The sequence below is a fragment of the Myxine glutinosa genome, chromosome 1 (genome assembly GCF_964187855.1).
Source record: "Myxine glutinosa chromosome 1, kmMyxGlut1.1, whole genome shotgun sequence".
Taxonomy (NCBI): domain Eukaryota; kingdom Metazoa; phylum Chordata; class Myxini; order Myxiniformes; family Myxinidae; genus Myxine; species Myxine glutinosa.
Window position 1 is genome coordinate 415,442,802 of NC_136261.1, and position 27,732 is coordinate 415,470,533.

Below are 27,732 nucleotides of genomic sequence, written 5' to 3' on the forward strand. Positions count from 1 at the left end.
CCCGAACAGTGTTCGGAGGTGGAGGAGGTGCTCGGCCCGGGATGTGCTGGCGACGAGGATGTCGTCCAGGTCAACGAAGAGGAACGGCAGGTCACGCAGCACGCCGACCATCAAGCGCTGGAACGCCTGAGCCGCGTTCTTGAGGCCAAACGGCATCCGCAGGAATTCGAACAAGCCGAACGGCATGATGACGGCCGTTTTAGGGACGTCGGCCGCCCTGACCTGTACCTGGTGATATCCCCGTATGAGATCGATTTTTGAAAAAATGACCCATACTGCCAGACGGGCGGAGAAGTCTTGGATGTGCGGGATCGGATACCTGTCGGGGGTGGTAGCATCGTTAAGGCGGCGGTAGTCACCACATGGGCGCCAGCCACCCCCTGGTTTTGGGACGATGTGTAGTGGCGAAGCCCACGCGCTATCGGAGCGCCGCACGATGCCGAGGTGTTCCAAAGCATCGAACTTGGCTTTGGCCACGGCGAGCTTGGCTGGGTCGAGGCGGCGGGCTCTGGCATAGACCGGCGGGCCCGTGGTTGGTATGTGGTGCTCGATCCCATGTCGTACTGCGACGGCCGAAAAGGTCGGCCGCGTGAGGGTCGGGAACTCCGTGAGCAGGCGATCAAACTCGTTCGCCGCCGGGAGGGCGCATGCCAGCTCGGTCGGAGCAGAGCTGCTCAATGTGCATACCAGGGAGCTGAAGGTCTCAGCGTTGATGAGGCGACGCTGTTGGACGTCCACCAGCAGTCCGTGTGCGCAGAGGAAGTCGGCGCCTAGCAGAGCCATGGGCACGCTTGGGGTTACAAAAGTCCAATTAAAGCGTTGGCCGCCGAAGCAGAGGGTGATGTTCCGCGGGCCGAAGGTGCGGATGGCCGATCCGTTGGCCACAACCAAGGAGGGGCCGCAAACCGCGGACTGCCTGTCCTGATCGGAGGTGGGTATGATGCTCAGTTGGGCGCCGGTGTCGCACAGGAAGCGCCGTCCGGACACTTTGTCCATGATGAAAAGTAAGTTGCCCGTGTGGCCGGCGCTCATGGCTGGTAATGTACGCCAGCCCGGCCGTTTCCCGGCCTGCCGAAGGTGCACGGGGGTCGGCATGTCTGGGCCTTCTGTCTGAACCTGGCATGATAATAACACCACGCTTGGTCAGGTGGAGGCCCCGGCCGTCGTGCTGGGGGTGGTCGGCTCGGCGTAGCAGCCGCCAATTGCGTCGGCAGTTCGGTCGTCGACCGTGCCGGGTGCTCGGGCGCCATGGGCGCTGCGTCGGACGGCGGTGGGCCCCAGGTCGCTGCTGCAATGTGTTGGCCTGCCGCGGAGATCTTGTCGGCTTCCCTGGCGAGGGCACGGGGATCCGTGATCGTCGTGCTCACCAGGGCGAGGCGTACCGGGCTAGGCAGCTGACGGTGGAACAGCTCCCGGAACAGGAATGCCGGAGAGTGCTCGCTGAGCAGCAAAAGCATGTAGTCCATTCACTCGGACGGGCGCGTGTCGCCGAGCTCGGGCAGGTCGAGCAGGCGCCGTGCGCGTTCCACCGATGAGAGGGCGAAAGCGTCGAGGAGGAGCTTTTTAATCGCGCCGTATTTGTCAGCGGCTGGTGGGCTCTCGAGGAGGCTCAGGGCATGGGCCGCGGTGGCTGAACCGAGCGCTGCTACCACATGGTGGAAGCGGGTGTCGTCGGCCGTGATGCCTCACAGGGCGAACAGGGAGTCAGCCTGGGCGAACCAAACCGCCACGTGAGCCTCCCAGAAGGTAGGCAGTTTGAGGGCAACTGCCATGTCCATGTCGGTAGGTCACCAATGTAGGAGCTGTGCTCCCACGTAATCGGAAGAATGGACGCGACAAAAAGCTGGAATTCGTCCGAGTTTCTTTATTGAAACAAAACAACTTGGGTACTCTCTCTAAAGCCCGTTTATCGGGCAGCAATATATATACAGACATTATCCTGGAGCATTTGCCCGGGAAAGGCGAGAGGGGGTGTGGCCGGGCGTCCTGGACGCGGCCTGGCAAGTCGAGGGCGGGCATGCCCGGGCATGCCCGGGCGTCCCGGACGCAGCCTGGCAAGTCGAGAGCGGGCATGCCCGGGCGTCCCAGACGAGGCCTGGCAAGTTGAGAGCGGGCCTGCCCGGGCGTCCTGGACGAGCCCGGCATGGTGATCGCTCCGCGTCCTTGGTAGGTGCAAGGCGATTGTGTAAACCCAGCGGTAGCCGCTACACCACCTTTGATATTTCCTTTCTTATCAGGTCTTTTTTTTTGTGCACATTACGTTTTTCTATTACCCAGATGTGGATATTTATAATAAAAATACACCAGTTGCATATTTAATATTTTTTTAAATGGTTAAATACATACAGAGCACACACGTAGAAAAACAACATTTTGGTCTGAAGTGACGATGCATGCCCTTAATTCCTTGTTTACCCCCAAAACTTTGAGCCCGCACCCTTCGCGAATGTGCAACGTCTGGATGTGGGATAAGGTATAATAGTGATGACACATATAATTGCTTCCCTTTAAACCAAATTTTATCTTCCCCCCATGAGTGGACCACAAGAATCATTTTAGAGAGGAATAACGAAGGCACAGCCCACAGCCTATTAGGGTGGATGGAGACAGTCATAAGAAATGCTTCAATGTTTGAAGATCCCTTAATCAAAGTTTTAATGATACTGACGTGGCTCGGACGCCTCACCACACGTGGGTTCAGAGGGATCGGTATAAATAACGTCGTGTAGCGGCTACCGCTGGGTTTTCACAATCGCCTTGCACCTATCAAGGACGCGGAGCGATCACCATGACGGGCTCGTCCAGGACGCCCGGGCAGGCCCGCGCTCAACTTGCCAGGCCTCGGTCGGGACGCTCGGCCACACCCCTTCTCGCCTTTCCTGGGCAAACGCTCCGGGATAATGCGTGTATATATATTGCTGCCCGATAAACGGGCTTTTCAGAGTACCTGAGTGTTTTGTTTGAATAAAGCAACTCGGACGAATCCCAGCGTTTTGTCGCGTCCATTCTTCCGATCGACGTGGGAGCACTGCTCCTTCATTGGTGACCTACCGACATGGACATGGCAGTCGCCCTTAAACTGCCTACCTTCTGGGAGGCTCACGCGGCGGTTTGGTTTGCACAGGCGTTCTCCCTGTTCGCCCTGCGAGGCATCACGGCCGACGACACCCACTTCCACCATGTGGTAGCAGCGCTCGGTTCAGCCACCACGGCCCGCGCCCTGAGCCTCCTCGAGAGCCCGCCAGCCACTGACAAATACGGCGCGATTAAAAAGCTCCTCCGCGACGATTTCGGCCTCCCATCGGCGGAACGCGCACGGCGCCTGCTCGACCTGCCCGAGCTCGGCGACACACACCCTTCCGAGCGAATGGAATACATGCTTTCGCTGCTCAGCGAGCACTCTCCGGCATTCCTGTTCTGGGAGCTGTTCCTCGATCAGCTGCCTAGCCCGGTACGCCTCGCCCTGGCAAGCACGACGATCACTGATCCCCGTGCACTTGCCAGGGAAGCCGACAAGATCTCCGCCGCAGGCCAGCGCGTCGCAGCAGCGACCTGGGGCCCACCGCCATCCGACGCAACAACCATGGCACCCGAGCACCCGGCACAGTCGACGACCGAACTGCCAACGCAATTGGCGGCCGCCACACCGAGCCGACCACCTCCAGCACGACGACCGGGGCCTCCACCTGACCAAGCGTGGTGTTACTATCATGCCAGGTTTGGACAGAAGGCCCGGACATGCCGACCCCCGTGCACCTTCGGCAGGCCGGGAAACGGCCGGGCCGGCGTTCATTACCAGCCATGAGCGCCGGCCACACGGGCAACTTACTGTTCATCACGGATAAAGCGTCCGGATGGCGCTTCCTGTGCGACACCGGCGCCCAACTGAGCGTCATGCCCGCCTCTGACCAGGACAGGCAGTCCGCGGGTTGCGGCCCCTCCTTGGTTGCGGCCAACGGATCGACCATCCGCACCTTCGGCCCGCGCAACGTCACCCTCTGCTTCGGCGGCCAATGCTTTGCTTGGACGTTTGTAACCGCAAACGTGCCCATGGCTCTGCTAGGCGCCGACTTCCTCTGCGCACGCGGACTGCTGGTGGACGTCCAACGGTGTCGTTTAATCAACGCCGAAACCTTCAGCTCCCTGGTATGCACATTGAGCGGCTCCGCGCCGACCGAGCTGGCATGCGCCCTCCCGGCGGCGAACGAGTTTGCTCGCCTGCTCACAGAGTTCCCGGCCCTCACGCGGCCGACGTTTTCAACTGTCGCAGTACGGCATGGGATCAAGCACCACATACCAACCACGGGGCCTGCCGGTCTACGCCAGAGCCCGCCGCCTCGACCCAGCCAAGCTCGCCGTGGCCAAAGCCGAGCTCGACGCTTTAGAACACCTCGGCATCGTGCGGCGCTCCGATAGCGCCTGGGCTTCGCCACTACACATCGTCCCAAAGCCAGGGGGCGGCTGGCGCCCATGTGGCGACTACCGCCGCCTTAACGACGCTACCACCTCTGACAGGTATCCGATCCCGCACATCCAAGACTTCTCCGCCCGTCTGGTAGGCCGGGTCATTTTTTCGAAAATTGATCTCATACGGGGATATCACCAGATACCTGTCAGGGCGGCCGACGTCCCTAAAATGGCAGTCATCACGCCGTTCGGCTTATTCGAATTCTTACGGATGCCATTTGGTCTCAAGAACGCGGCTCAGGCGTTCCAGCGCTTGATGGACGGCGTGCTGCGTGACCTGCCGTTCCTTTTCGTTTACCTGGACGACATCCTCGTCGCCAGCACGTCCCGGGCCGAGCACCTCCTCCACCTCCGAACACTGTTCGGGTGCCTCAGCGAGCACGGCCTCATCGTCAACCCGGCCAAATGCCACTTCGGCATGACGGCCGTTGATTTTTTGGACCACCACATCACCAAGAACGGGGCCGTGCCGCTGCCAACCAAGGTTGAGGCCATCACCACGTTCCCGTGTCCCCGCACCATAAAGGCCCTGCAGGAATTCCTGGGAATGGTGAATTTTTATCACCGCTTCGTGCCCCGCGCTGCTCAACTCATGCAGCCCCTCTACGAAGCCCTCCGGGGCAAGCCGGCCAAGCACGACATCGCCTGGTCCACAGCAATGGACGCAGCCTTCCAAAGCTCAAAGCGGGCCCTCGCCGACGCAACACTGCTCGCTCACCCGGTGCTCAACGCTCCCATCGCCCTCACCACGGATGCCTCCGACTACGCGGTGGGCGCCGTACATGAGCAATGGGTGAACGGGGTTTGGCAGCCACTCGCTTTTTTCAGCCGGCAGCTCTGGCCGAACGAGCTCAAATACAGCACGTTTGACCGTGAGCTCCTTGGTCTACACCTGGCCGTCTGCCATTTCCGCCACCTCCTGGAGGGCCGACCATTCACGGCGTTCGTCGACCACAAGCCATTGGTTTACGCAATGGCCAAGGTCACGGAGCCGTGGTCGGCCCGCCAACAGCGACACCTCTCCGCCGTGTCGGAGTTTACCATGGACATCCGGCACGTCGCCGTAAAAAACAACGCCGTGGCCGACTGTCTTTCCCGGGCCAGCGCGAACGCGGTCCACCTGGGCGTGGACTTCGCGCTTATGGCGGCGGAACAAACCACCGACACCACGGTGCAAGCCCTCCGGGCGGCGGACACGGGCCTCCGCCTGGCCGACATCCCCTTCGCGGACACTGTCCTGCTCTGCGACGTCTCCCAAGGCCAGCCTCGCCCCATCGTGCCCGTCACCTGGCAACGCCGCATCTTCGCCTCCCTCCACGGCCTTTCCCACCCAGGCCGGAAAGATTCCCAGAAGCTGGTGTCAGCGCGATTCGTCTGGCACGGCCTTCGTCGGGACGTCCGCGATTGGACCAGCACCTGCACAGCCTGCCAACGGGCCAAGGTCCACCGACACACCCAGGCCCCGCTGGCACCTTTCACCGTGCCCGAACGACATTTCGACCACGTCAACGTGGATCTGTTGGGCCCCCTCCCCCCGTCATGGGGGTTCACACACCTGCTCACCATGGTGGACAGGACCACCAGGTGGCCGGAGGCCGTTCCCCTCATCTCCACCACCACCGCCGACGTGGCGCAGGCTTTCAGCGCCACCTGGGTCGCCCGCTTCGGCGCACCGGCGGGCATCTCGTCAGACCGCGGACCACAGTTCACCTCCGAGCTGTGGGGCGCGGTCGCCCGCAACCTGGGGGTCAAGCTCCACCATACTACGGCCTACCACCCCCAAGCAAACGGGTTGTGCGAGCGATTCCACCGCTCCATGAAGGCCGCGCTCATGGCCGGCCTTCAAGACGGCGGTTGGGCCGACCGGCTGCCGTGGGTCCATTTGGGCCTCCGCACGGCCCCCAAGGAGGACCTCCAGGCATCCACCGCCGAGCTTGTCTATGGCCAGGCGCTACGCGTCCTGGGCGAATTCGTGCCCGACGCTACCAGTCCCTGGTCCGCAGCTCACCAGCGCTCGGACCTCAGGAGGCCGCCCGACGGTTTGCTCCCGTGCCAACATCCCACCACGGTGACCCCCAGTCCTATGTCCCCCCAGCACTTCGCACAGCGGAGTATGTTTTTGTGCATCACGACGCATATTGGGGGCCACTCTGGCCGCCGTACGACGGGCCCTTCCGGGTGCTGCAACGGGACGACAAGTCGTTCGTCATTGACGTCGGCGGCAGGTCAGACCGGATTGCGGTGGACCGCCTCAAACCAGCGCACGTGGACGTCGACCAACCACCACGGGTGGCCCTTCAGCCACGGCGAGGCTGCCCCCGTCCACGGTGCCCCCCACTCGACCGCCCACCACCACACCGGACCCCCCCCCCCATGACCCGCCAGGGGACGCTTTGGCCGGGTCATCAGGACCCCCCTCAAATTGACCCTGCCGGTGCAAGTCGATTCTGGGGGGACGTGTGTAGCGGCTACTGCTGGGTTTTCACAATCGCCTTGCACCTATCAAGGACGCTGAGCGATCACCATGCCGGGCTCGTCCAGGACACCCGGGCAGGCTCGCCCTCAACTTGCCAGGCCGCAGCCAGGACGCTCGGCCACGCCCTCTCTCGCCTTACCTGGGCAAACGCTCCGGGATAATGCGTGTATATATATATTGCTGCCCGATAAACGGGCTTTTCAGAGTACCTGAGTGTTTTGTTTGAATAAAGCAACTCGGACGAATCCCAGCTTTTTGTCGCGTCCATTCTTCCGATCGACGTGGGAGCACTGCTCCTTCAATCGAATAATTATGTTTGCTGTTACTGGTTGTTAAATATAACTTTATTACATGATATATTTTCATTTTATTTGCAATGCAACTGGTAATGTTAAATCTAATTAACCGTCATCTTTATTAATGTCTGACGCACTTCCGGTCATACAGCACAGTGTAATTGGCGAGGACCGCATCACAACTCACAGGTTTGTGTACATACGTAATCAGCAAATAGTGCTGCATATTTCCCATGAGTTGTATCGATATACTTTGGCTTGAACATTCTATTACCACAATATGTGTTTGTCAAGCCCAGAGTCGTGCATTGGAATACATTGTAATGTACGTGTGTGATTATTTAGAAATTTTAGAGCATGTTCGAAAGTAGGTCTAACGGCTTTTATTCATTCGACAAACGTCTTCGAACGGAAGAGAAGCCGCCGCATCTAAGCAACGAAACTCGTCTTTGGAGCCCAGAACAAAGAGGTAACAATGTATTCCTTCATTAAAATTCAGTGTATGAATATGTCGGACATGTATGGAATAAAGCATCATGTGGTTTCAAGAGTTTTTTAATATCAAGCTTTAGTATTATTTAGTTTCAGTTGTAATCCTCAGCCTCATGTTTCTGGTCCCAAACGACGTGGTTTTGAGTTCATGTATCATGCTCTTTGTCTCTGTCAATTGGAAAGTTGAACTATGGAGGTGAATATCAGGTAATATGACATTGTTCCAACTATTGGTATTTTGTTTGCATTGCAATACTTTATATGGTATCAGTAGAAGTTCGTAACTTCCTTACGGTGTGCGAGCATTTTAGTTTTTGAGAAGAATAAAGTTCAAGACAAACCACCTGAGTTGATATCTTTGCTCGTGATTGTGCTGAGACATCTACAGGATCTTTGAGGGTCGATAACTCCACTGTCCGCAAAGTTTCACTTAATTTCATCAATTTCCATGGACGGATCCACACCGTGGATCACCCCGCAGCTCTCCCTCATCTACCTAGGAATTGGACACGAAACCCGAACCTCGTCAAAGTGCGGCCCTCTCAACACCTCGTCCCGACCTTCTTAACATCTCGTCCCGACCCTCTCAACATCTCGTCCCGACCCTCTCAACACCTCGTCCCCATCCTCTCAACACCTCGTCCCGACCCTCTCAACACCTCGTCCCGATCCTCTCAACACCTCGTCCCGACCCTCTCAACACCTCGTCCCGACCCTCTCAACACCTCATCCCGATCCTCTCAACACCTCGTCCCGACCCTCTCAACACCTCGTCCCGACCCTCTCAACACCTCGTCCCGATCCTCTCAACACCTCGTCCCAACCCTCTCAACACCTCGTCCAGATCCTCTCAACACCTCGTCCCAACCCTCTCAACACCTCGTCCCGAACCTCTCAACACCTCATCCCGACCCTCTCAACACCTCATCCCGATCCTCAACTCCTCGTCCCGACCCTCTCAACACCTCATCCCGACCCTCTCAACACCTCATCCCGACCCTCTCAACACCTCGTCCCGACCCTCTCAACACCTTATCACAACCCTCTCAACACCTCATCCCGACCCTCTCAACACCTCGTCCCGACCCTCTCAACACCTCGTCCCGACCCTCTCAACACCTCATCCCGACCCTCTCAACACCTCGTCCCGAACCTCTCAACACCTCGTCCCGATCCTCTCAACACCTCGTCCCGACCCTCTCAACACCTCATCCCGACCCTCTCAACACCTCGACCCAACCTTCTCAACATCTCGTCCCGACCATCTCAACACCTCGTCCCCAGCCTCTCAACACCTCGTCCCCATCCTCTCAACACCCCGTCCCAATCCTCTCAACACCTCGTCCCGACCCTCTCAACAATTCGTCCCGGCTCTCTCAACACCTCGTCCCCATCCTCTCATCACCTCGTCCTGATCCTCTCAACACCTCATCCCGACCCTCTCAACACCTCATCCCCAAACTCTCAACACCTCGTCCCCATCCTCTCAACACCTCGTCCCCATCCTCTCAACACCTCGTCCCCATCCTCTCAACACCTCGTCCCGACCCTCTCAACACTTCGCCCCGACCCTCTCAACACCTCATCCCGACCCTCTCAACCACTCGTCCCGACCCTCTCAACACCTCGTCCCGACCCTCTCAACACCTCGTCCCGACCCTCTCAACACCTCGTCCCGACCCTCTCAACACCTCGTCCCGACCCTCTCAACACCTCGTCCCGACCCTCTCAACACCTCGTCCCGACCCTCTCAACATCTCGCCCTGACCCTCAACACCTCATCCCGACCTTCTCAACATCTCGGGTCGACCTTCTCAACATCTCTTCCCGACCCTCTCAACACCTCGTCTCCACCCTCTCAACACCTCTTCCCCATCCACTCAACACCTCATCTCCATCCTCTCAACACCTCTTCCCCACACTCTCAACACGTCGATCCTCTCAAAACTTCGTCCCAACCCTTTCAACACCTCGTCCCACTGAGCGCCAATTTGCATTCAATTGATAGATCGCCATATCTCAACTTTTTAGCGCCCGAAATGTCGCGCGAATTCATCATCCTCGGGTAGTTTGGTTGCATCATCATCCTCGGTAAGTTTGGTTGCATCATCACCGCTCGGGTAGTTTGGTTGCATCATCACCACTCGGGTAGTTTGGTTGCATCATCTCCGCTCGGGTAGTTTGGTTGCATCATCATCCTCTGGTAGTTTGGGTGCATCATCATCCTCGGGTAGTTTGGGTGCATCATCATCCTCGGGTAGTTTGGTTGCATCAGCATCCTCGGCTCAGGAGTTCCTATTTTAAAACCTTCTCTTGTCATTGTACAATATATTATGATGTGCATTTGATAAACAATATCGAGATGTATTAACAATCGCAATTGTAGAATTTCAATGTGATTATTGTTGCATTTGTATGCATTCAATGAGTTATTCATTATTCAACTAAACCTTTTTTTTTTTTTTTACCAATACTAACTCCACCCCTTCATTTTATAATAGTCTTATCCAGTTAAACATCAGGGGGAAAACGTTTTATTAAAATCGATTAATCACGTGACAATGCTTTCTCTCCTCGAGATGGATCATTCCATTTACGCTGTGTTTATCACCACTCACAAGGTGAAGTGTTTTGTGGGTAAAGTTAGACCCACCCTCGGTCTCATCTCGAAACATCGTGGACCACGATCGGTCTCGCGTTATCTCTCATGATCTCGGGTTGCATTGATTGCATGACGTCATTGAATTTGGGGGCCCTTGGGCACGTGACCATTATGCGCATGCGTTAATCCGCCATTGCGGACAGAGCAGCGCTCACTCGCACGTGGTTCACTCCTAACCCGGCAGCAGTCCCTGCTTCTTCTTTATCTTCACTTTTATTTTCGCACTGTTATGTTGAGGCGCATACAAATTTTGACGTCACAAACGTCAGCAATTTCCCGTTGTAATCTTCTTACAAAGAGGAAGAAGAACGATGTCCATAAACAGGCAGTCTTCAATAACTATGAAGAACTTCCGGGTGATCTTGTGAACCTCGTGTTGTGACTTACTGTGACAAAGGTTCACGTGATCGGATTGGATGGGATCTGTAGAGGTTTGTTGGGTGATTCTCATTTTACTAGTACTGACTGCAAAGCCGCAATGAGCCGGCGAAGCCAAAGCCTCTTGCCACTATTTTACCCATCACTATGGCATCAGTAGGTTAGGTAGTTGGTAGGTGTAGTAGGTACCATACCTGGTAAGACTTGGTAAAAGAGAAGAGCAGGCAGTCCTCCCCAATACCTGCATACAATAAATGTCACAAGAAGCTTAAGGAAGTAACTACACGATGTGCTAGCTTAAGGCCTATTTTAAGAAATTTTAACTGGGCTTAACATACGTTTTCACAGTATGTGTGTAGTCTTCTAACTTCAGTCGCTGTCAGGGCTGGTTCTCTCCGGACACTGCGGCTTCCTCCACCAGAAGAAGTTAGCTTGCAGTGATTAATTCGGTGAATTCCGTCTCAACTTCGGATATTTCCGGCCGTGAAAAACTATCCGTATTTCTAAACTAAATATTATGTAAACCACTTATACCGTATTTCTGGGCATGAAAAACTTTCCCCGACGGCCACGAGATTTCTAAAAAATAATTCTCCATCAATGTTAGAATATTTGACGCCATTTTCACCCTCCGAAACGCATAATAAGCTTTAAAAAAATATTTTTTCAAATGCTCGAATCTCATTGGTTCTGGTGTTTGGTGACGATTTTCGTTGAAGATAACGAGGTTGGTCTTAATGTATTTTAATTACAAATTAGAGGTTCATTAGATTGTGAATCAAAGAACGATGGGTGAAACAAACTCCTATTGAACGCTTTCGCAATTGTTTTATGCAAACTTCCGCATCCGGTCGATGGCGGCCACCATTGAGTGATTTCATTTAAGAAATATTTTTGCAAATGCTCGACTCTCATTGGGTCCGGTGTTTGGTGACGCATTTCATTGAAGATAACCAGGCCCGTGCGGGCCGATGTTGGTCTTAAAGTATTTTAATAATACATTGGAGGTGCATAAGATTGTGAATCGAACAATGACGGGTGAAAGAAACTCCTAATGAATGTTTTAAATTTGTTATGCATACTTCCGCATCCGCAAGATGGCGGCCTCCACTGCGCTTCGGAATTCTTGAGCCAAGGCATAATCAGGTTTTCAACATAATACGTACGCGTTAATTGACAACACCGGCTTCGCCGGCTACTAGTACCGACTGCAAAGCCGCAATGAGCCGGCGAAGCCAAAACCTCTTGCCACTATTTTACCCATCACTATGGCATCAGTAGGTTAGGTAGTTGATAGTAGTTCGGTGTAGGTACCGTACCTGGTAAGACTTGGTAAAAGAGAAGAGCAGGCAGTCCTCCCCAATACCTACATACAATAAATGTCACAAGAAGCTTAAGGAAGTAACTATACGATGTGCTAGCTTAAGGCCTATTTTAAGAAATTTTAACTGGGCTTAACATACGTTTTCACAGTAAGTGTGTAGTCTTCTAACTTCAGTCACTGTCAGGACTGGTTCTCTCCGGGCACGGCAGCTTCCTCCACCAGAAGAAGTTAGCTTGCAGTGATTAATTCGGTGAATTCCGTCTCAACTTCGGATATTTCCGGCCGTGAAAAACTATCCGTATTTCTAAACTAAATATGTAAACCGCTTATACCGTATTTCTGGGCGTGAAAAACTATCCCCGACGGCCACGAGATTTCTAAAAAATAATTCTCCGTCAATGTTAGAATATTTGACGCCGTTTTCAACCTCCGAAACGCATAATAACCTTTAAAAAAATATTTTTTCAAATGCTCGAATCTCATTGGTTCTGGTGTTTGGTGACGATTTTTGTTGAAGATAACGAGGTTGGTCTTAACGTATTTTAATTACAAATTAGAGGTTCATTAGATTGTGAATCAAAGAACGATGGGTGAAACAAACTCCTATTGAACGCTTTCGCAATTGTTTTATGCAAACTTCCGCATCCAGTCGATGGCGGCCACCATTGAGTGATTTCATTTTAGAAATATTTTTGCAAATGCTCAACTCTCATTGGGTCCGGTGTTTGGTGACGCGTTTCGTTGAAGATAACCAGGCCCGTGCGGGCCGATGTTGGTCTTCAAGTATTTTAATAATACATTGGAGGTGCATAAGATTGTGAATCAAACAATGACGGGTGAAAGAAACTCCTAATGAACGTTTTAAATTTGTTAGGCATACTTCCGCATCCGCAAGATGGCGGCCTCCACTGCGCTTCGGAATTCTCGAGCCAAGGCATAATCAGGTTTTCAACATAATACGTACGCGTTAATTGACAACACCGGCTTCGCCGGCTACTAGTACCGACTGCAAAGCCGCAATGAGCCGGCGAAGCCAAAACCTCTTGCCACTATTTTACCCATTACTATGGCATCAGTAGGTTAGGTAGTTGATAGTAGTTCGGTGTAGGTACCGTACCTGGTAAGACTTGGTAAAAGAGAAGAGCAGACAGTCCTCCCCAATACCTACATACAATAAATGTCACAAGAAGCTTAAGGAAGTAACTATACGATGTGCTAGCTTACGGCCTATTTTAAGAAATTTTAACTGGGCTTAACATACGTTTTCACAGTAAGTGTGTAGTCTTCTAACTTCAGTCGCTGTCAGGACTGGTTCTCTCCGGGCACGGCAGCTTCCTCCACCAGAAGAAGTTAGCTTGCAGTGATTAATTCGGTGAATTCCGTCTCAACTTCGGATATTTCCGGCCGTGAAAAACTATCCGTATTTCTAAACTAAATATGTAAACCACTTATACCGTATTTCTGGGCATGAAAAACTTTCCCCGACGGCCACGAGATTTCTAAAAAATAATTCTCCGTCAATGTTAGAATATTTGACGCCATTTTCACCCTCCGAAACGCATAATAAGCTTTAAAAAAATATTTTTTCAAATGCTCGAATCTCATTGGTTCTGGTGTTTGGTGACGATTTTCGTTGAAGATAACGAGGTTGGTCTTAATGTATTTTAATTACAAATTAGAGGTTCATTAGATTGTGAATCAAAGAACGATGGGTGAAACAAACTCCTATTGAACGCTTTCGCAATTGTTTTATGCAAACTTCCGCATCCGGTCGATGGCGGCCACCATTGAGTGATTTCATTTAAGAAATATTTTTGCAAATGCTCGACTCTCATTGGGTCCGGTGTTTGGTGACGCATTTCATTGAAGATAACCAGGCCCGTGCGGGCCGATGTTGGTCTTAAAGTATTTTAATAATACATTGGAGGTGCATAAGATTGTGAATCAAACAATGACGGGTGAAAGAAACTCCTAATGAATGTTTTTAATTTGTTATGCATACTTCCGCATCCGCAAGATGGCGGCCTCCACTGCGCTTCGGAATTCTTGAGCCAAGGCATAATCAGGTTTTCAACATAATACGTACGCGTTAATTGACAACACCGGCTTCGCCAGCTACTAGTACCGACTGCAAAGCCGCAATGAGCCGGCGAAGCCAAAACCTCTTGCCACTATTTTACCCATCACTATGGCATCAGTAGGTTAGGTAGTTGATAGTAGTTCGGTGTAGGTACCGTACCTGGTAAGACTTGGTAAAAGAGAAGAGCAGGCAGTCCTCCCCAATACCTACATACAATAAATGCCACAAGAAGCTTAAGGAAGTAACTATACGATGTGCTAGCTTAAGGCCTATTTTAAGAAATTTTAACTGGGCTTAACATACGTTTTCACAGTAAGTGTGTAGTCTTCTAACTTCAGTCGCTGTCAGGACTGGTTCTCTCCGGACACTGCGGCTTCCTCCACCAGAAGAAGTTAGCTTGCAGTGATTAATTCGGTGAATTCCGTCTCAACTTCGGATATTTCCGGCCGTGAAAAACTATCCGTATTTCTAAACTAAATATGTAAACCACTTATACCGTATTTCTGGGCATGAAAAACTTTCCCCGACGGCCACGAGATTTCTAAAAAATAATTCTCCGTCAATGTTAGAATATTTGACGCCATTTTCACCCTCCGAAACGCATAATAAGCTTTAAAAAAATATTTTTTCAAATGCTCGAATCTCATTGGTTCTGGTGTTTGGTGACGATTTTCGTTGAAGATAACGAGGTTGGTCTTAATGTATTTTAATTACAAATTAGAGGTTCATTAGATTGTGAATCAAAGAACGATGGGTGAAACAAACTCCTATTGAACGCTTTCGCAATTGTTTTATGCAAACTTCCGCATCCGGTCGATGGCGGCCACCATTGAGTGATTTCATTTAAGAAATATTTTTGCAAATGCTCGACTCTCATTGGGTCCGGTGTTTGGTGACGCATTTCATTGAAGATAACCAGGCCCGTGCGGGCCGATGTTGGTCTTAAAGTATTTTAATAATACATTGGAGGTGCATAAGATTGTGAATCAAACAATGACGGGTGAAAGAAACTCCTAATGAATGTTTTAAATTTGTTATGCATACTTCCGCATCCGCAAGATGGCGGCCTCCACTGCGCTTCGGAATTCTTGAGCCAAGGCATAATCAGGTTTTCAACATAATACGTACGCGTTAATTGACAACACCGGCTTCGCCGGCTACTAGTACCGACTGCAAAGCCGCAATGAGCCGGCGAAGCCAAAACCTCTTGCCACTATTTTACCCATCACTATGGCATCAGTAGGTTAGGTAGTTGATAGTAGTTCGGTGTAGGTACCGTACCTGGTAAGACTTGGTAAAAGAGAAGAGCAGGCAGTCCTCCCCAATACCTACATACAATAAATGTCACAAGAAGCTTAAGGAAGTAACTATACGATGTGCTAGCTTAAGGCCTATTTTAAGAAATTTTAACTGGGATTAACATACGTTTTCACAGTAAGTGTGTAGTCTTCTAACTTCAGTCGCTGTCGGGACTGGTTCTCTCCGGGCACGGCAGCTTCCTCCACCAGAAGAAGTTAGCTTGCAGTGATTAATTCGGTGAATTCCGTCTCAACTTCGGATATTTCCGGCCGTGAAAAACTATCCGTATTTCTAAACTAAATATGTAAACCGCTTATACCGTATTTCTGGGCGTGAAAAACTATCCCCGACGGCCACGAGATTTCTAAAAAATAATTCTCCGTCAATGTTAGAATATTTGACGCCGTTTTCAACCTCCGAAACGCATAATAACCTTTAAAAAAATATTTTTTCAAATGCTCGAATCTCATTGGTTCTGGTGTTTGGTGACGATTTTTGTTGAAGATAACGAGGTTGGTCTTAACGTATTTTAATTACAAATTAGAGGTTCATTAGATTGTGAATCAAAGAACGATGGGTGAAACAAACTCCTATTGAACGCTTTCGCAATTGTTTTATGCAAACTTCCGCATCCAGTCGATGGCGGCCACCATTGAGTGATTTCATTTTAGAAATATTTTTGCAAATGCTCGACTCTCATTGGGTCCGGTGTTTGGTGACGCGTTTCGTTGAAGATAACCAGGCCCGTGCGGGCCGATGTTGGTCTTCAAGTATTTTAATAATACATTGGAGGTGCATAAGATTGTGAATCAAACAATGACGGGTGAAAGAAACTCCTAATGAACGTTTTAAATTTGTTAGGCATACTTCCGCATCCGCAAGATGGCGGCCTCCACTGCGCTTCGGAATTCTCGAGCCAAGGCATAATCAGGTTTTCAACATAATACGTACGCGTTAATTGACAACACCGGCTTCGCCAGCTACTAGTACCGACTGCAAAGCCGCAATGAGCCGGCGAAGCCAAAACCTCTTGCCACTATTTTACCCATTACTATGGCATCAGTAGGTTAGGTAGTTGATAGTAGTTCGGTGTAGGTACCGTACCTGGTAAGACTTGGTAAAAGAGAAGAGCAGACAGTCCTCCCCAATACCTACATACAATAAATGTCACAAGAAGCTTAAGGAAGTAACTATACGATGTGCTAGCTTACGGCCTATTTTAAGAAATTTTAACTGGGCTTAACATACGTTTTCACAGTAAGTGTGTAGTCTTCTAACTTCAGTCGCTGTCAGGACTGGTTCTCTCCGGGCATGGCAGCTTCCTCCACCAGAAGAAGTTAGCTTGCAGTGATTAATTCGGTGAATTCGGTCTCAACTTCAGATATTTCCGGCCATGAAAAACTATCCGTATTTCTAAACTAAATATGTAAACCGCTTATACCGTATTTCTGGCCTTGAAAAACTATCCCATACGGCCTCGAGATTTCTAAAAAATAATTCTTCGTCAATTTTAGAATATTTGACGCCGTTTTCACCCTCCGAAACGCGTAATAATATTTTTTCAAATGCTCGAATCTCATTGGTTCTGGTGTTTGATGACGATTTTCGTTGAAGATAACGACGTTGGTCTTAACATATTTTAATTACAAATTAGAGGTTCATTAGATTGTGAATCAAAGAATGATGGGTGAAACAAACTCCTATTGAACTCCTTCGCAATTGTTTTGTGCAAACTTCCGCATCCGGTCGATGGCGGCCACCATTGAGTGATTTCATTTTAGATTTTTTTTTTCAAATGCTCGACTCTCATTGGGTCCAGTGTTTGGTGATGCGTTTCGTTGAAGATAACCAGGCCCGTGCGGGCCGATGTTGGTCTTTAAGTATTTTAATAATACATTGGAGGTGCATAAGATTGTGAATCAAACAATGACGGGTGAAAGAAACTCCTAATGAACGTTTTAAATTTGTTATGCATACTTCCGCATCCACAAGATGGTGGCCTCCACTGCGCTTCGGAATTCTCGAGCCAAGGCATAATCAGGTTTTCAACATAATACATACGCGTTAATTGACAACACCGGCTTCGCCGGCTATTAATACTCAGAAAGATCCGCAAAACGTTTATTTAAAGATAAAAGAATTTTCTGTTCGTTGATGATGGGAATGAAGATAAATTAAACGAGTTTTTATTAAATAATCTTGAGGTATTTGGTTGTTCATTTAACGAGGTGTTTTTCACTGGTTTTGTTTTATTCATTGCATTGTTTTATATGACGTAATCACTAAACTTCATACAACGATGGTTACACCTCATTTCTCCTTTTAACTACAAATCAGGCAGAAAGTTTTTATAATTAACTTGTATATCCAATGTGACCTCTAAATGAGGAGGTGTTATTAAGGCTGGTTAAATTTTTTTTCCTGTTTATCATCACTTTTTTTCAAAAAAGTGGGTAGGGAGGGAGGGTTTTTTTTGTTTAGTTTTTTTTTTCAGAGTGAAATTTTAATGGATTATTCAACGCACAATATGTTTTTTTCTTAAATATACTTGATCGGACATATATGATGAATCATGTTATGATTTCTAAACTAGTAAACCTTCGTAAGTATGCACTGATATGATTCAAATAAAGAAACCTATGTCACATTGAGTTCTGTTTACTTTTAATATTTGCTGATACATATAACAATGGTAGAGAAAAACTTCGGCTTTTATGAATAATGTCGGGTTGCCATACATGTATCTATCAGCAACTATTGCTATAGCAGTCATACATATTTGACTAGAATTCCTCGCCACGAAATATCACTTCATGGTACCGGTATAGTACATGGTGTTGTGTCATTGTAGTGCAAAATTTTCTACACTAGTGGAACCAATGTTTTTTGGAATCCTTATACCCTAGGCAACAAGACCTGAGTTGGTTCCATTTTTTTCAATGGCATCTTTGGCGGCCATTTTGACTTTCAAAATGGCCGCCATTTTTTGCAATTTTGTATGTATCTTTTCACTTAAAACACTTTGATTAACCATTTTTTCTGGCATTTTTGTCATTCCTTGTACAGAAAATCCACTAGAACACTTATATCCAGTTAACAGACGTTTTTTTGAGAAATATTAGTCTTCTTAAAATTCAAAATGGCTGCCATTTGAACCACTTTTGCCATTATTTTCATTTTGAAAGATGTATCTTTTCACATAAAACACTTTGACCATTTTTTTCTGGCATTTGTGTCATTCTTTGTACAGAAAAGCTACTAGAACATCACATTCTTTCCAGCTGCAGAGATCTCAGCTGCATGAAGAATGATTAGAGTGTCTGCTTCTTCTTGTGTACTAACGCCTGTTGATGGCTGAATATCGTCCATGTTGCTTCTTACATGCAGACGTGTTACCGTGACCACTGGAAACTTCAGCTGCAAGACTTTGTCCGCCAAGTAGACTGTGAGGGAATCCTTAGTTTCATTGTTAGCCAGAAATAGCTTTGGATCTTTGATGGGGGTTGTGTCAGCAACAATGTAGGCCATCCCTGATGATTGAACTCCTAACTTGCGACGTCTGATTATATCTTTGATTGAGTTATGTCGAAAATAATTATCAAAGATCACATGGCAACCTTCATAGTTTTTGCATCTGCTTTCTATAGTCTTAGTAAAGACATCTCCCACATCTTTACATGTTTTTGGTGAAATTGCAGACATTACTTCATGAACTACTGACATGCCATCAATGACCACGAAAGTGTTCAAGTGTGAATCGGTATTGTTCTCTCTGTTGGTTTCTTTTTCTGTTGCCAAGCTTTCTAACACATGTATCAGATCACTTTTACTGTCTGAAGTTATCAGCGACCCATCAGTTTTCATAAGAGTTGAATTGATGGCGGTGAACCCGTAATTTGAGATAACATCTTGAAGGTCGATTTCACGACTTGACTTTGCTATCATTAGCAATCTGGCAAACAGTGTGTTTGTTGCTTTCAATTCAACTTCCCCCTTAGTTCCTCTCAGTTTGAGGGTTTTGCACATGTCATCCCAGTTGAGATACTTAAGTTTGGTCATGCGGTCCCATAGGTTTGTTGATCCACATATGCGCTGTTCAACAAAGGATTTGAATGCTTGCTGTCCACGGACCTCCATGTTCAGTATGTCCTCAATGGCACCACCTGTCTTGTCATCAAATTGTACAACTTAGCTGATTTGTCAGCAAATGGATTACAATCCTTCAATGTTGCCAATAACTGATTTACACTCTGTTCCCGTTGATTGAATTTCGCTGACGTCAGGTGATGATGACGAGCACTGGCTTCTTTTGACATCCCAATCATCATCTCAGACTCCATGGCCAGTCTTGCTAACTCTTTTTTTTTTTTTTTTTTTTTTTTGTTGTATACAGTATTTCAGGAGAGTTGCAGGCTTATTGGTGATTCCTTTTAGTCCACCATCCCCTTTGAGAACTTTATTCAGGAACTCTTGTCCTTGATCTATACCGACACCTGTGAATGGCACATCCCTTTTCTTTAGTGCGAAGTCTCCTGCCAGCAGTCTATTCCAGGTGATTGGATCTATGTCCTTGGTATCACTTACTATTGCAAGATATTCTGGGATGTTTTGAGCATGATCTAGTCGGTTGTAGCTGAAGAAGTATACGCACAAATTTTCTAGAGACGCCAAGTACAGGAAGAAATCTAGCTGCTTCAGTGAACGTGTGAAGTTAATCAGCGCCAACACTTGCCTCATGTACATTCGTGCCCATTGATACATTGGGAATTTACTGTGGCTCCTGTCAAAATCACTCAGCTGCTTTTCCAAGTTTAGATGTTCAATCTCCATTAGAAGTTGTTGATGGGCTTCCTGAATGCCTACCTCTTTCTTGTTTGCTTCTATCAAGTTATCCATACAGGCAGATAGAGCTTGTACAACTGCAGGCTTCTCTTTCAGAAATTCTGCAAGCCAGAGCTCAAAGAATACCTCTAATGTGAGCTCATGAGCTTGAACAGCACGATTGTGGTGATTTCCATTGAGTATCTGATTTACTGTCACAGTGCTGTACAGATCCTTGCTCCAAGCTTCATCAAGCCCGCTGTGCTCAACAGTCCTCCCAAGGCACCTTAGTGCACACAAGACAGTGTGGAAACCACCACGGCATACCATCCATTTCCCAGCATATTGGTCATGAAGATATTCTAACTTTAGGGCCCTCTTGTAAAGATCCATGTCAAATGTAACTAAGATCTTTCCAGTGTTTTCTGGACACACAACACTATTGAGGTATGAAAGCTTCTCAAGAACTGTCACCAGTGTTGTCCACTCTTGAGCTGGTGCCTTAATGATAGGCATTGTGTGATCTTGATCAAGGTTGGGTGTCTTGTTCTCTTCTGGAGTGCACACACGAGAATTGTATTCTGACCAAACTGGTATACCATCTGATGTCTCTTCATGGTGGCTCTGTGAATACCGTGAAAGTAGCCATGCAAAGTCTTGCTGTGTTGCATTAACAACTTTATCTTGATACTGACCAAGTTTAAAGTTTTCATAGCGTGGACTTCTACTTGGCTTGGGGTTACCAGTAATTGTACAGTCAGACATTTCAGTCACAGTTGGCAGGATGTTCTCAAGTTTTGTTGAGGTGTTGTCATGCAGCTTCAGTGGTTCAGCTACAGTCTCGTATTCTGATACATCTGGGGGAACTCGTTGATAGACAGCAAGAGCAGTCCCATGGAATGTGTTCTGTCCATCAGCTGTGTCTACCTTGGCATCTATGTTATCAGCTGAGCATCTGATTAGCAGAATTTTCAACAGTCCTGGAGGCACGTAAACGCCATTGAATTCATTCATATTCTCTTGGACTGTGGTGGCAATCTTTGAAGTGATCTCCTTTACACGTTGATATGAAACACCAACGCCACTCTGGTACAACATGTCTATGTCTCTGTGACTGTGGTGTGCATGATGGCTATGGAGTGAAAGTCCAACCCCTAATGGCGTTTCAGTTGTGAACCTGAAGGTTGAAGTTGAGGACTTTGGCTGATATTGCACCTGCCGATCAGATTTGAACTCCTGGATGATGTGCTGTCCAATAAGAGCACATGTTCCATTTATCTTTTCATTGCGTGATTGTGTTTTGGTGGTGGCTGCTCCCTGGATGATCCATCTTATCATACAGAACAGTTGTTCCGGTATTCCAACTTCAATACTGTCCTTTAGCGACCCCTCAAATTTCCAAGGATTTTGCCTCGCCTGTGTTATTGCATTTCTTATAATCTTTCCACTTTGAAAGAGAATTTGAAACTTTGCTTGCACATCCTTTTGTTCAGCAGAAGCTGCCCGAATAGCTGCGGCACCAGCATCACTGGAATGAACTGTTGATAGTTTTCCAGATATGCCTGTGATTTCGACATCATCCAGGTTGTTCTTCAGTTTTTGGTTTAAGTATAGCCTCTTGTTGGGATCAAAACCAGGAACGTTGTGGTTCTGGAAGATATCTTTATACAGAAGGTGCACATCAGGCATGGGGATGAACTCTCCTTCATCAATCCTTTGCTGTACGATGCTTGTAAACTCTGCTTCAGCTGCTATGGATTTCAGGTTCTCTTCCTGTTTGGCTTCAAAGGACAACTCACCACCCTTATGATGTGGACGTTGAACATATTTTTCCCAGTTACGAGTGTAACAAAGGTGATGGTACACAATATCTCTAGCAAGTAAATCACCAGAAGTTATCACATCACCTAGGTTAACCTGCCAAGTCTTGTTTCCACTCTTATTGACAATATCTGTGAAATGCGAGCCTCTAATATAACTAGTACAAGGATGGAGAACCTCATTAGTATCTTTCTGGCAAAAGAAACATTTATCTCTGAAGAATGAGTCACTTTTGCTTTGAGATCTTGTAACTGTTGACACAGTTGTTGCTGAAGTTGACGGTGCTGCTCGGTTTTGAGGATTCGACGGTCGTCCCCTCTTGCGGTTCGTCAGATTTGAAATATTCTTTGATACACATATTCTTTGAAATATTCTTTCCCTGTTTGTCGTTAAAGGCGGCAAAAAGGGTTGGCGTCAGGAAGGGCATCCGGCCGTAAAACATTGCTTCAAAAAAGGGGACCGAAAAACAACAACAACCACGGTTCCCGCTTTGCGGGGAAAAATGGCCTCTAAAGGTGTTTTTTTTTTTTTATTACACAAGATTAACTAAAGTTCACTTCATCACGTTTGATATGAGCACGATTTGTCACTGCCTTGTAACATTGCTTGTGCCATGTAGCCTTTTTTTCTTTAAGTACTACTGTAGAAACATCACATAGTCTCTTACGAGCTGACGCAAAGCTTAAGTTGCCAAGTTGCACTCTTTTGTGTAATAATAATAATAATAATAATTCATTTATTTTGTATAGCGCTTTTCCAGAAGCCCAAAGGCGCTTTGACAGAGTGGCAAACATAATGCATAACAATACATGAAAACAACAATTGCAAAAAGACAAGAATCAATAGGGAAATATTTAAAGCAAAAGGAGGGAGAAGGAGAAGAGATAGTCAGGGGTTAAATGCTGTGGGTTGAATGTTGAATGCAGTGTTGAACAGGTGGGTCTTTAGTGATGTTTTGAATGTGGTGAGTGAGGAGGAGTCTCTGATGGTGTGAGGTAGTGAGTTCCAGAGGGTGGGAGCAGCGATGGAGAAGGCCCTGTCCCCCCAGGATCTGAATTTGGTCCGGATGGAGGGGGTCAGGAGGTTGGTACCAGCAGAGCGGAGGTTGCGGGTGGGAGTGTGTCTGGAGAGGAGGTCAGCCAGGTAGGATGGGGCCAGGTTATGGAGGGCTTTGTATGTCAAGAGGAGGATTTTGTACTGGATTCTCTGGGGGATGGGGAGCCAGTGAAGCTTGTAAAGGACGGGGGTGATGTGGTCACGGGTCCGGGAATGGGTGAGTAGACGGGCAGCGGAGTTCTGAATGTATTGGAGTTTATTGGTGATTTTTGAGGGTGAACCATAGAGGAGGCTATTGCAGTAGTCCAGACGGGAGGTGATGAAGGCGTGGATGAGGGTTTCTGCAGCCGTGGAGGAGAGGGATGAGCGGAGACGGGCAATGTTTTTCAGGTGAAAGAAGGCTGACTTTCTGATCTGTTTAGTGTATTTGTCGAAGGAAAGGGTTTGGTCAAAGATGACGCCAAGATTCCGGATGTGAGGGGAGGTGGATACTGGGATACCGTCGATGTTGAGGGCAAAGTTATGGGTGGATTTTGTGAGCGTTTTTGGGCCAATGATGATTATTTCAGATTTATCACAGTTAAGCTTGAGGAAGTTGATTTGAAGCCAGGATTTTATTTCAGTGATGCAGTTTGTCAGGATAGAGTGGGTGTCGGTGGAGACGGACTTGGTGGAGATGAAAAGCTGGATGTCATCGGCGAAGCAGTGGAATTGGAGACCATGACGGCGGATTAAGTGACCGAGCGGGGACAGGTAAAGGATGAAGAGGAGGGGGCCAAGAACTGAACCTTGGGGGACACCTTGGGGGAGGGGAGCAGTGGGGGATTTGCAGTTATTGATGGAGATGAACTGGCATCTGTCAGAGAGGTATGATTTAATCCAAGAGAGGGCAGTGCCGTTAACGTTAAAGGTGGATTCAAGTCGGGTGAGGAGGATAGTGTGATCGATGGTGTCAAAGGCAGCGCTGAGGTCGAGGAGGACGAGAATGTTGAGGTTGCCAGCGTCAGAGGAGAGGAGAAGGTCGTTGGTGATTTTGAGGAGAGCAGTTTCAGTACTGTGGTTGGAGCGGAATCCGGATTGGAATGTTTCATACAGGTTATTGGCAGAGAGATGATGTTTGAGTTGAGTGGCTACAGCGCGTTCCAAAACTTTTGACAGAAAGGGTAGGTTGGAGATGGGTCTGAAGTTGTTTAGGGTGTCAGGGTTTAGACCAGGTTTTTTTAGAATGGGGGTAACAGCAGCAATTTTGAGGGAAGGTGGGACGATGCCTGTAGACAGGGAGGAGTTTATTGTTGCAATGATAAGTGGAGAGAGAGCAGGGAGGGAGGCTTTGACAAAGCTGGAGGGGATGGGGTCAAGAGTGCAGGTGGCAGTTTTCATTCCTATGAGGAGTTCAGAGAGGTCAGTAGGGGAGATTGGGGAGAACCGAGACAGGGGATGGCAGGACAAGGGGGGGCAGGTGGTTGGAGGGGGAGCGGGTGCGGCGGTGGTCAAGCTGTTGTAGATGTTGTCAATTTTGCGTTGGAAGAAAGAGAGGAAGGAGATGCAGATGTCTACTGTGAATGACTGGGTGGTGGTGTTCAGGGGGTGGAGGAGTTTGTTTATTGTCGAGAAGAGTGCTTTTGGGTTTCCGGAGCCAGAGTGGATAATTTGAGAGTAGTAGGCAGAGCGGGCGCGGGAGAGGGCATCTTTGTAGTGTTGTATGTGGTCCTTGTAGGCTTGGGAGTGAACTGTGAGACCCGTTTTATTGCGGAGTCTTTCAAGTTGGCGAGCACGAGTTTTCATCAGGTGGAGTTCAGGGGTAAACCAGGGAGCAGAATGGGTGAAAGAAACTGTTTTGGTTTTTACAGGCGCAAGCTGGTCAAGGCAGGAGGAGAGAGTGTGGTTGTAGTAGTCAGTGAGGTCGGAAGGGGTGTGGAGGTCAATGAAGGGAGAAGTGGACATTTTTTCAGAGAGGGTGGATGAGAATGAGGTAGGTGAAAGAGCGTTTAGCTTACGGAAGTTGATTGTGTGATAATGCCTTGGTGTTGGGGCGGGGATGTTGATGGTCAGAGTGATGGCTAAGTGGTCAGAGAGGGTGAGGTCGGAGCCATAGAGATGGTGCAAATTTAATCCAGTGGAGCAGACAAGGTCCAAAATGTGACCACGGATATGGGTAGGAAAGTCGACATGTTGAGTGAGGTTAAAGCAGGTGAGTAAATCAGTGAAGTCAGTGGTTATTGTGGAGTCAGTGGAGTCCATGTGGATATTGAAATCACCAAGGAGGAGGATTGAGGGGGAGAGGGAACATAGCTGGGTCAGAAAGTAGGAGAAGTCAGACAGGAATGATGGGTGTGGTTTGGGAGGGCGGTAGACGACAGCCATGACTGACTGCGTGTGACCAGAGAGTTTTAAAGCCAGGTGTTCAAATGATGGAGCAGATGAGATGGAGATGAGGTTGGTCTTGATGTCTTGACGGTGGATAACGGCAATTCCACCACCTCGGCCCTCCGAGCGTGGTTTATTGACGTAGGAATATCCATTGGGTGTGGTGAGGTTAAGTGTGTAGTAGTCCAGAGGTTGTTGCCAGGTTTCGGTGAGACAGAGAAAGTCCAGTTTGTTATCCAGGATGTATTCGTTCAGGATGAGGCATTTGTTGTTGAGGGACCGGGTGTTGAACAGGGTGAGCTTGATGTTGTTTTGAACAGCAGGGATGAATTCAGGTGATTTAGCCAGGGTTCGTAGGCAGGAGGTGCGATCGTGTGGGTTGCTGTGACCAGGTGCGCTGGGACGAAGAGTGAGAGTGCGCTGAGCCGACCAGAGGACGGGGATGGAGTGACCTGATTGCAAATAAACAAACTTACGACCGGAGCCACGGTGAATGTACCTGGGTCGTCGGAGGAGTCCATTTGATTTGATGGCAGAGATGCATGATGGGGTGGAGCGGGTATTGAGCAGAAGAAGCCTTGCGGCGGAGTACTTCAGAGCCATGCCAGGCAGGAGCGAAGGGACGAGTACGAGGCCAAGGTCGAGGAGGCAAAGCGGCAAACGCAGCGGCAAACGCAGCGGCAAACGACTGCAGCCGCTAATCAAGACCACAGCGGCAAACAGCCACCGCCGCAAACAACGGCCACAAACAACGGGAGCGGGCCTGAGGAAACAGTGGAGGAGCCGGGCAGGCGAAGCCAGGAGCAGAGCCGGGACCGAGCAGAGGGCAGACCCAACGGTCAAAAATCCGCCACGACCACCAGAAAAGCAAACTATGTACAATGGCCCAGTCGGAGAAGCGGCGAACAAGTAACGCCAGCGTCCTCTCCAGACAGGACCGGAAGCGGAAGTCTATGTGTAAGTGTGCTAAGTGTAAGCAGTGTAAGCTGCTAAGAAATGTTTCATATGAAGCACATTTGAAATTGGCATGAGCAACGTCAACCAAAGTTTCAGGAGTTCTCTCTTGGCAGAATACACAAAGTTCGTAACTTGTGCATTGCTTCTTAGAAGGCGGCTCTTCAAATGATGACATTATGCGGCGGTGAAGCTGAAATCCAACTTGTCTATGAATACCTGTAAGATAAAAAAGAAGAAAGCAAATGTTCATATTTCTTTCATTATTGTAATTATAGTTATCTATGTGTAGTTTAAGACTGTAGAAATTAGAATACATACAAAATTGCAAAAAACGGCGGCCATGTTGAAATTCAAAATGGCCGCCGAAGACGCCATCGAAAAAAAATGGAACCAACTCAGGTCTTGTTGCCAAGGGTATATAGATGCAAAAAAACATTGGTTCCACTAGTGTAGCAAATTTTGCACTTACATATAATAATTCTACATAACACCATGTACTAGTACATGCATATTGAGCAGTTTGGCAGGATGGAAGAGGACATTAACCACATCAAAAGGATGTCTGGTTCGCATTTATACATCTATTTATCAGCAGCTACTGCTATTATAGCACTCATAGATGTATCTATATATCAGCAGCTGCTGCTATTATAGCACTCATAGATGTATCTATATATCAGCAGCTACTGCTATTATAGCACTCATAGATGTATCTATCTATCAGCAGCTACTGCTATTACAGCACTAAGATGTATCTATCTATCAGCAGCTTCTGCTATTATAGCACTCATAGATGTATCTATCTATCAGCAGCTACTGCTATTATAGCACTCACAGATGTATCTATCTATCAGCAGCTACTGCTATTATAGCACTAAGATGTATCTATCTATCAGCAGCTACTGCTATTACAGCACTAAGATGTATCTATCTATCAGCAGCTTCTGCTATTATAGCACTCATAGATGTATCTATCTATCAGCAGCTACTGCTATTATAGCACTCACAGATGTATCTATCTATCAGCAGCTACTGCTATTATAGCACTCATAGATGTATCTATCTATCAGCAGCTTCTGCTATTATAGCACTCATAGATGTATCTATCTATCAGCAGCTACTGCTATTATAGCACTCATAGATGTATCGATCTATCAGCAGCTACTGCTATTATAGCACTCATAGATGTATCTATATATCAGCAGCTACTGCTATTATAGCACTCATAGATGTATC

The 27,732-nt window shown here is 48.3% G+C and overlaps 1 protein-coding gene across 1 annotated transcript in view; it reads left to right on the forward strand.

Annotated features, from left to right (window-relative positions):
• The window catches only part of LOC137419044 (uncharacterized), a 118,641-nt gene that overhangs the window by 71,806 nt on the left and 19,103 nt on the right, over positions 1-27,732 (forward strand). Inside the window, exons 6-7 of the mRNA XM_068105221.2 lie at positions 21,933-22,155; positions 22,380-22,440. Of these exons, the coding sequence (XP_067961322.2) occupies positions 21,933-22,155; positions 22,380-22,440 (284 nt within the window). The remainder of the gene's footprint in view (positions 1-21,932; positions 22,156-22,379; positions 22,441-27,732) is intronic.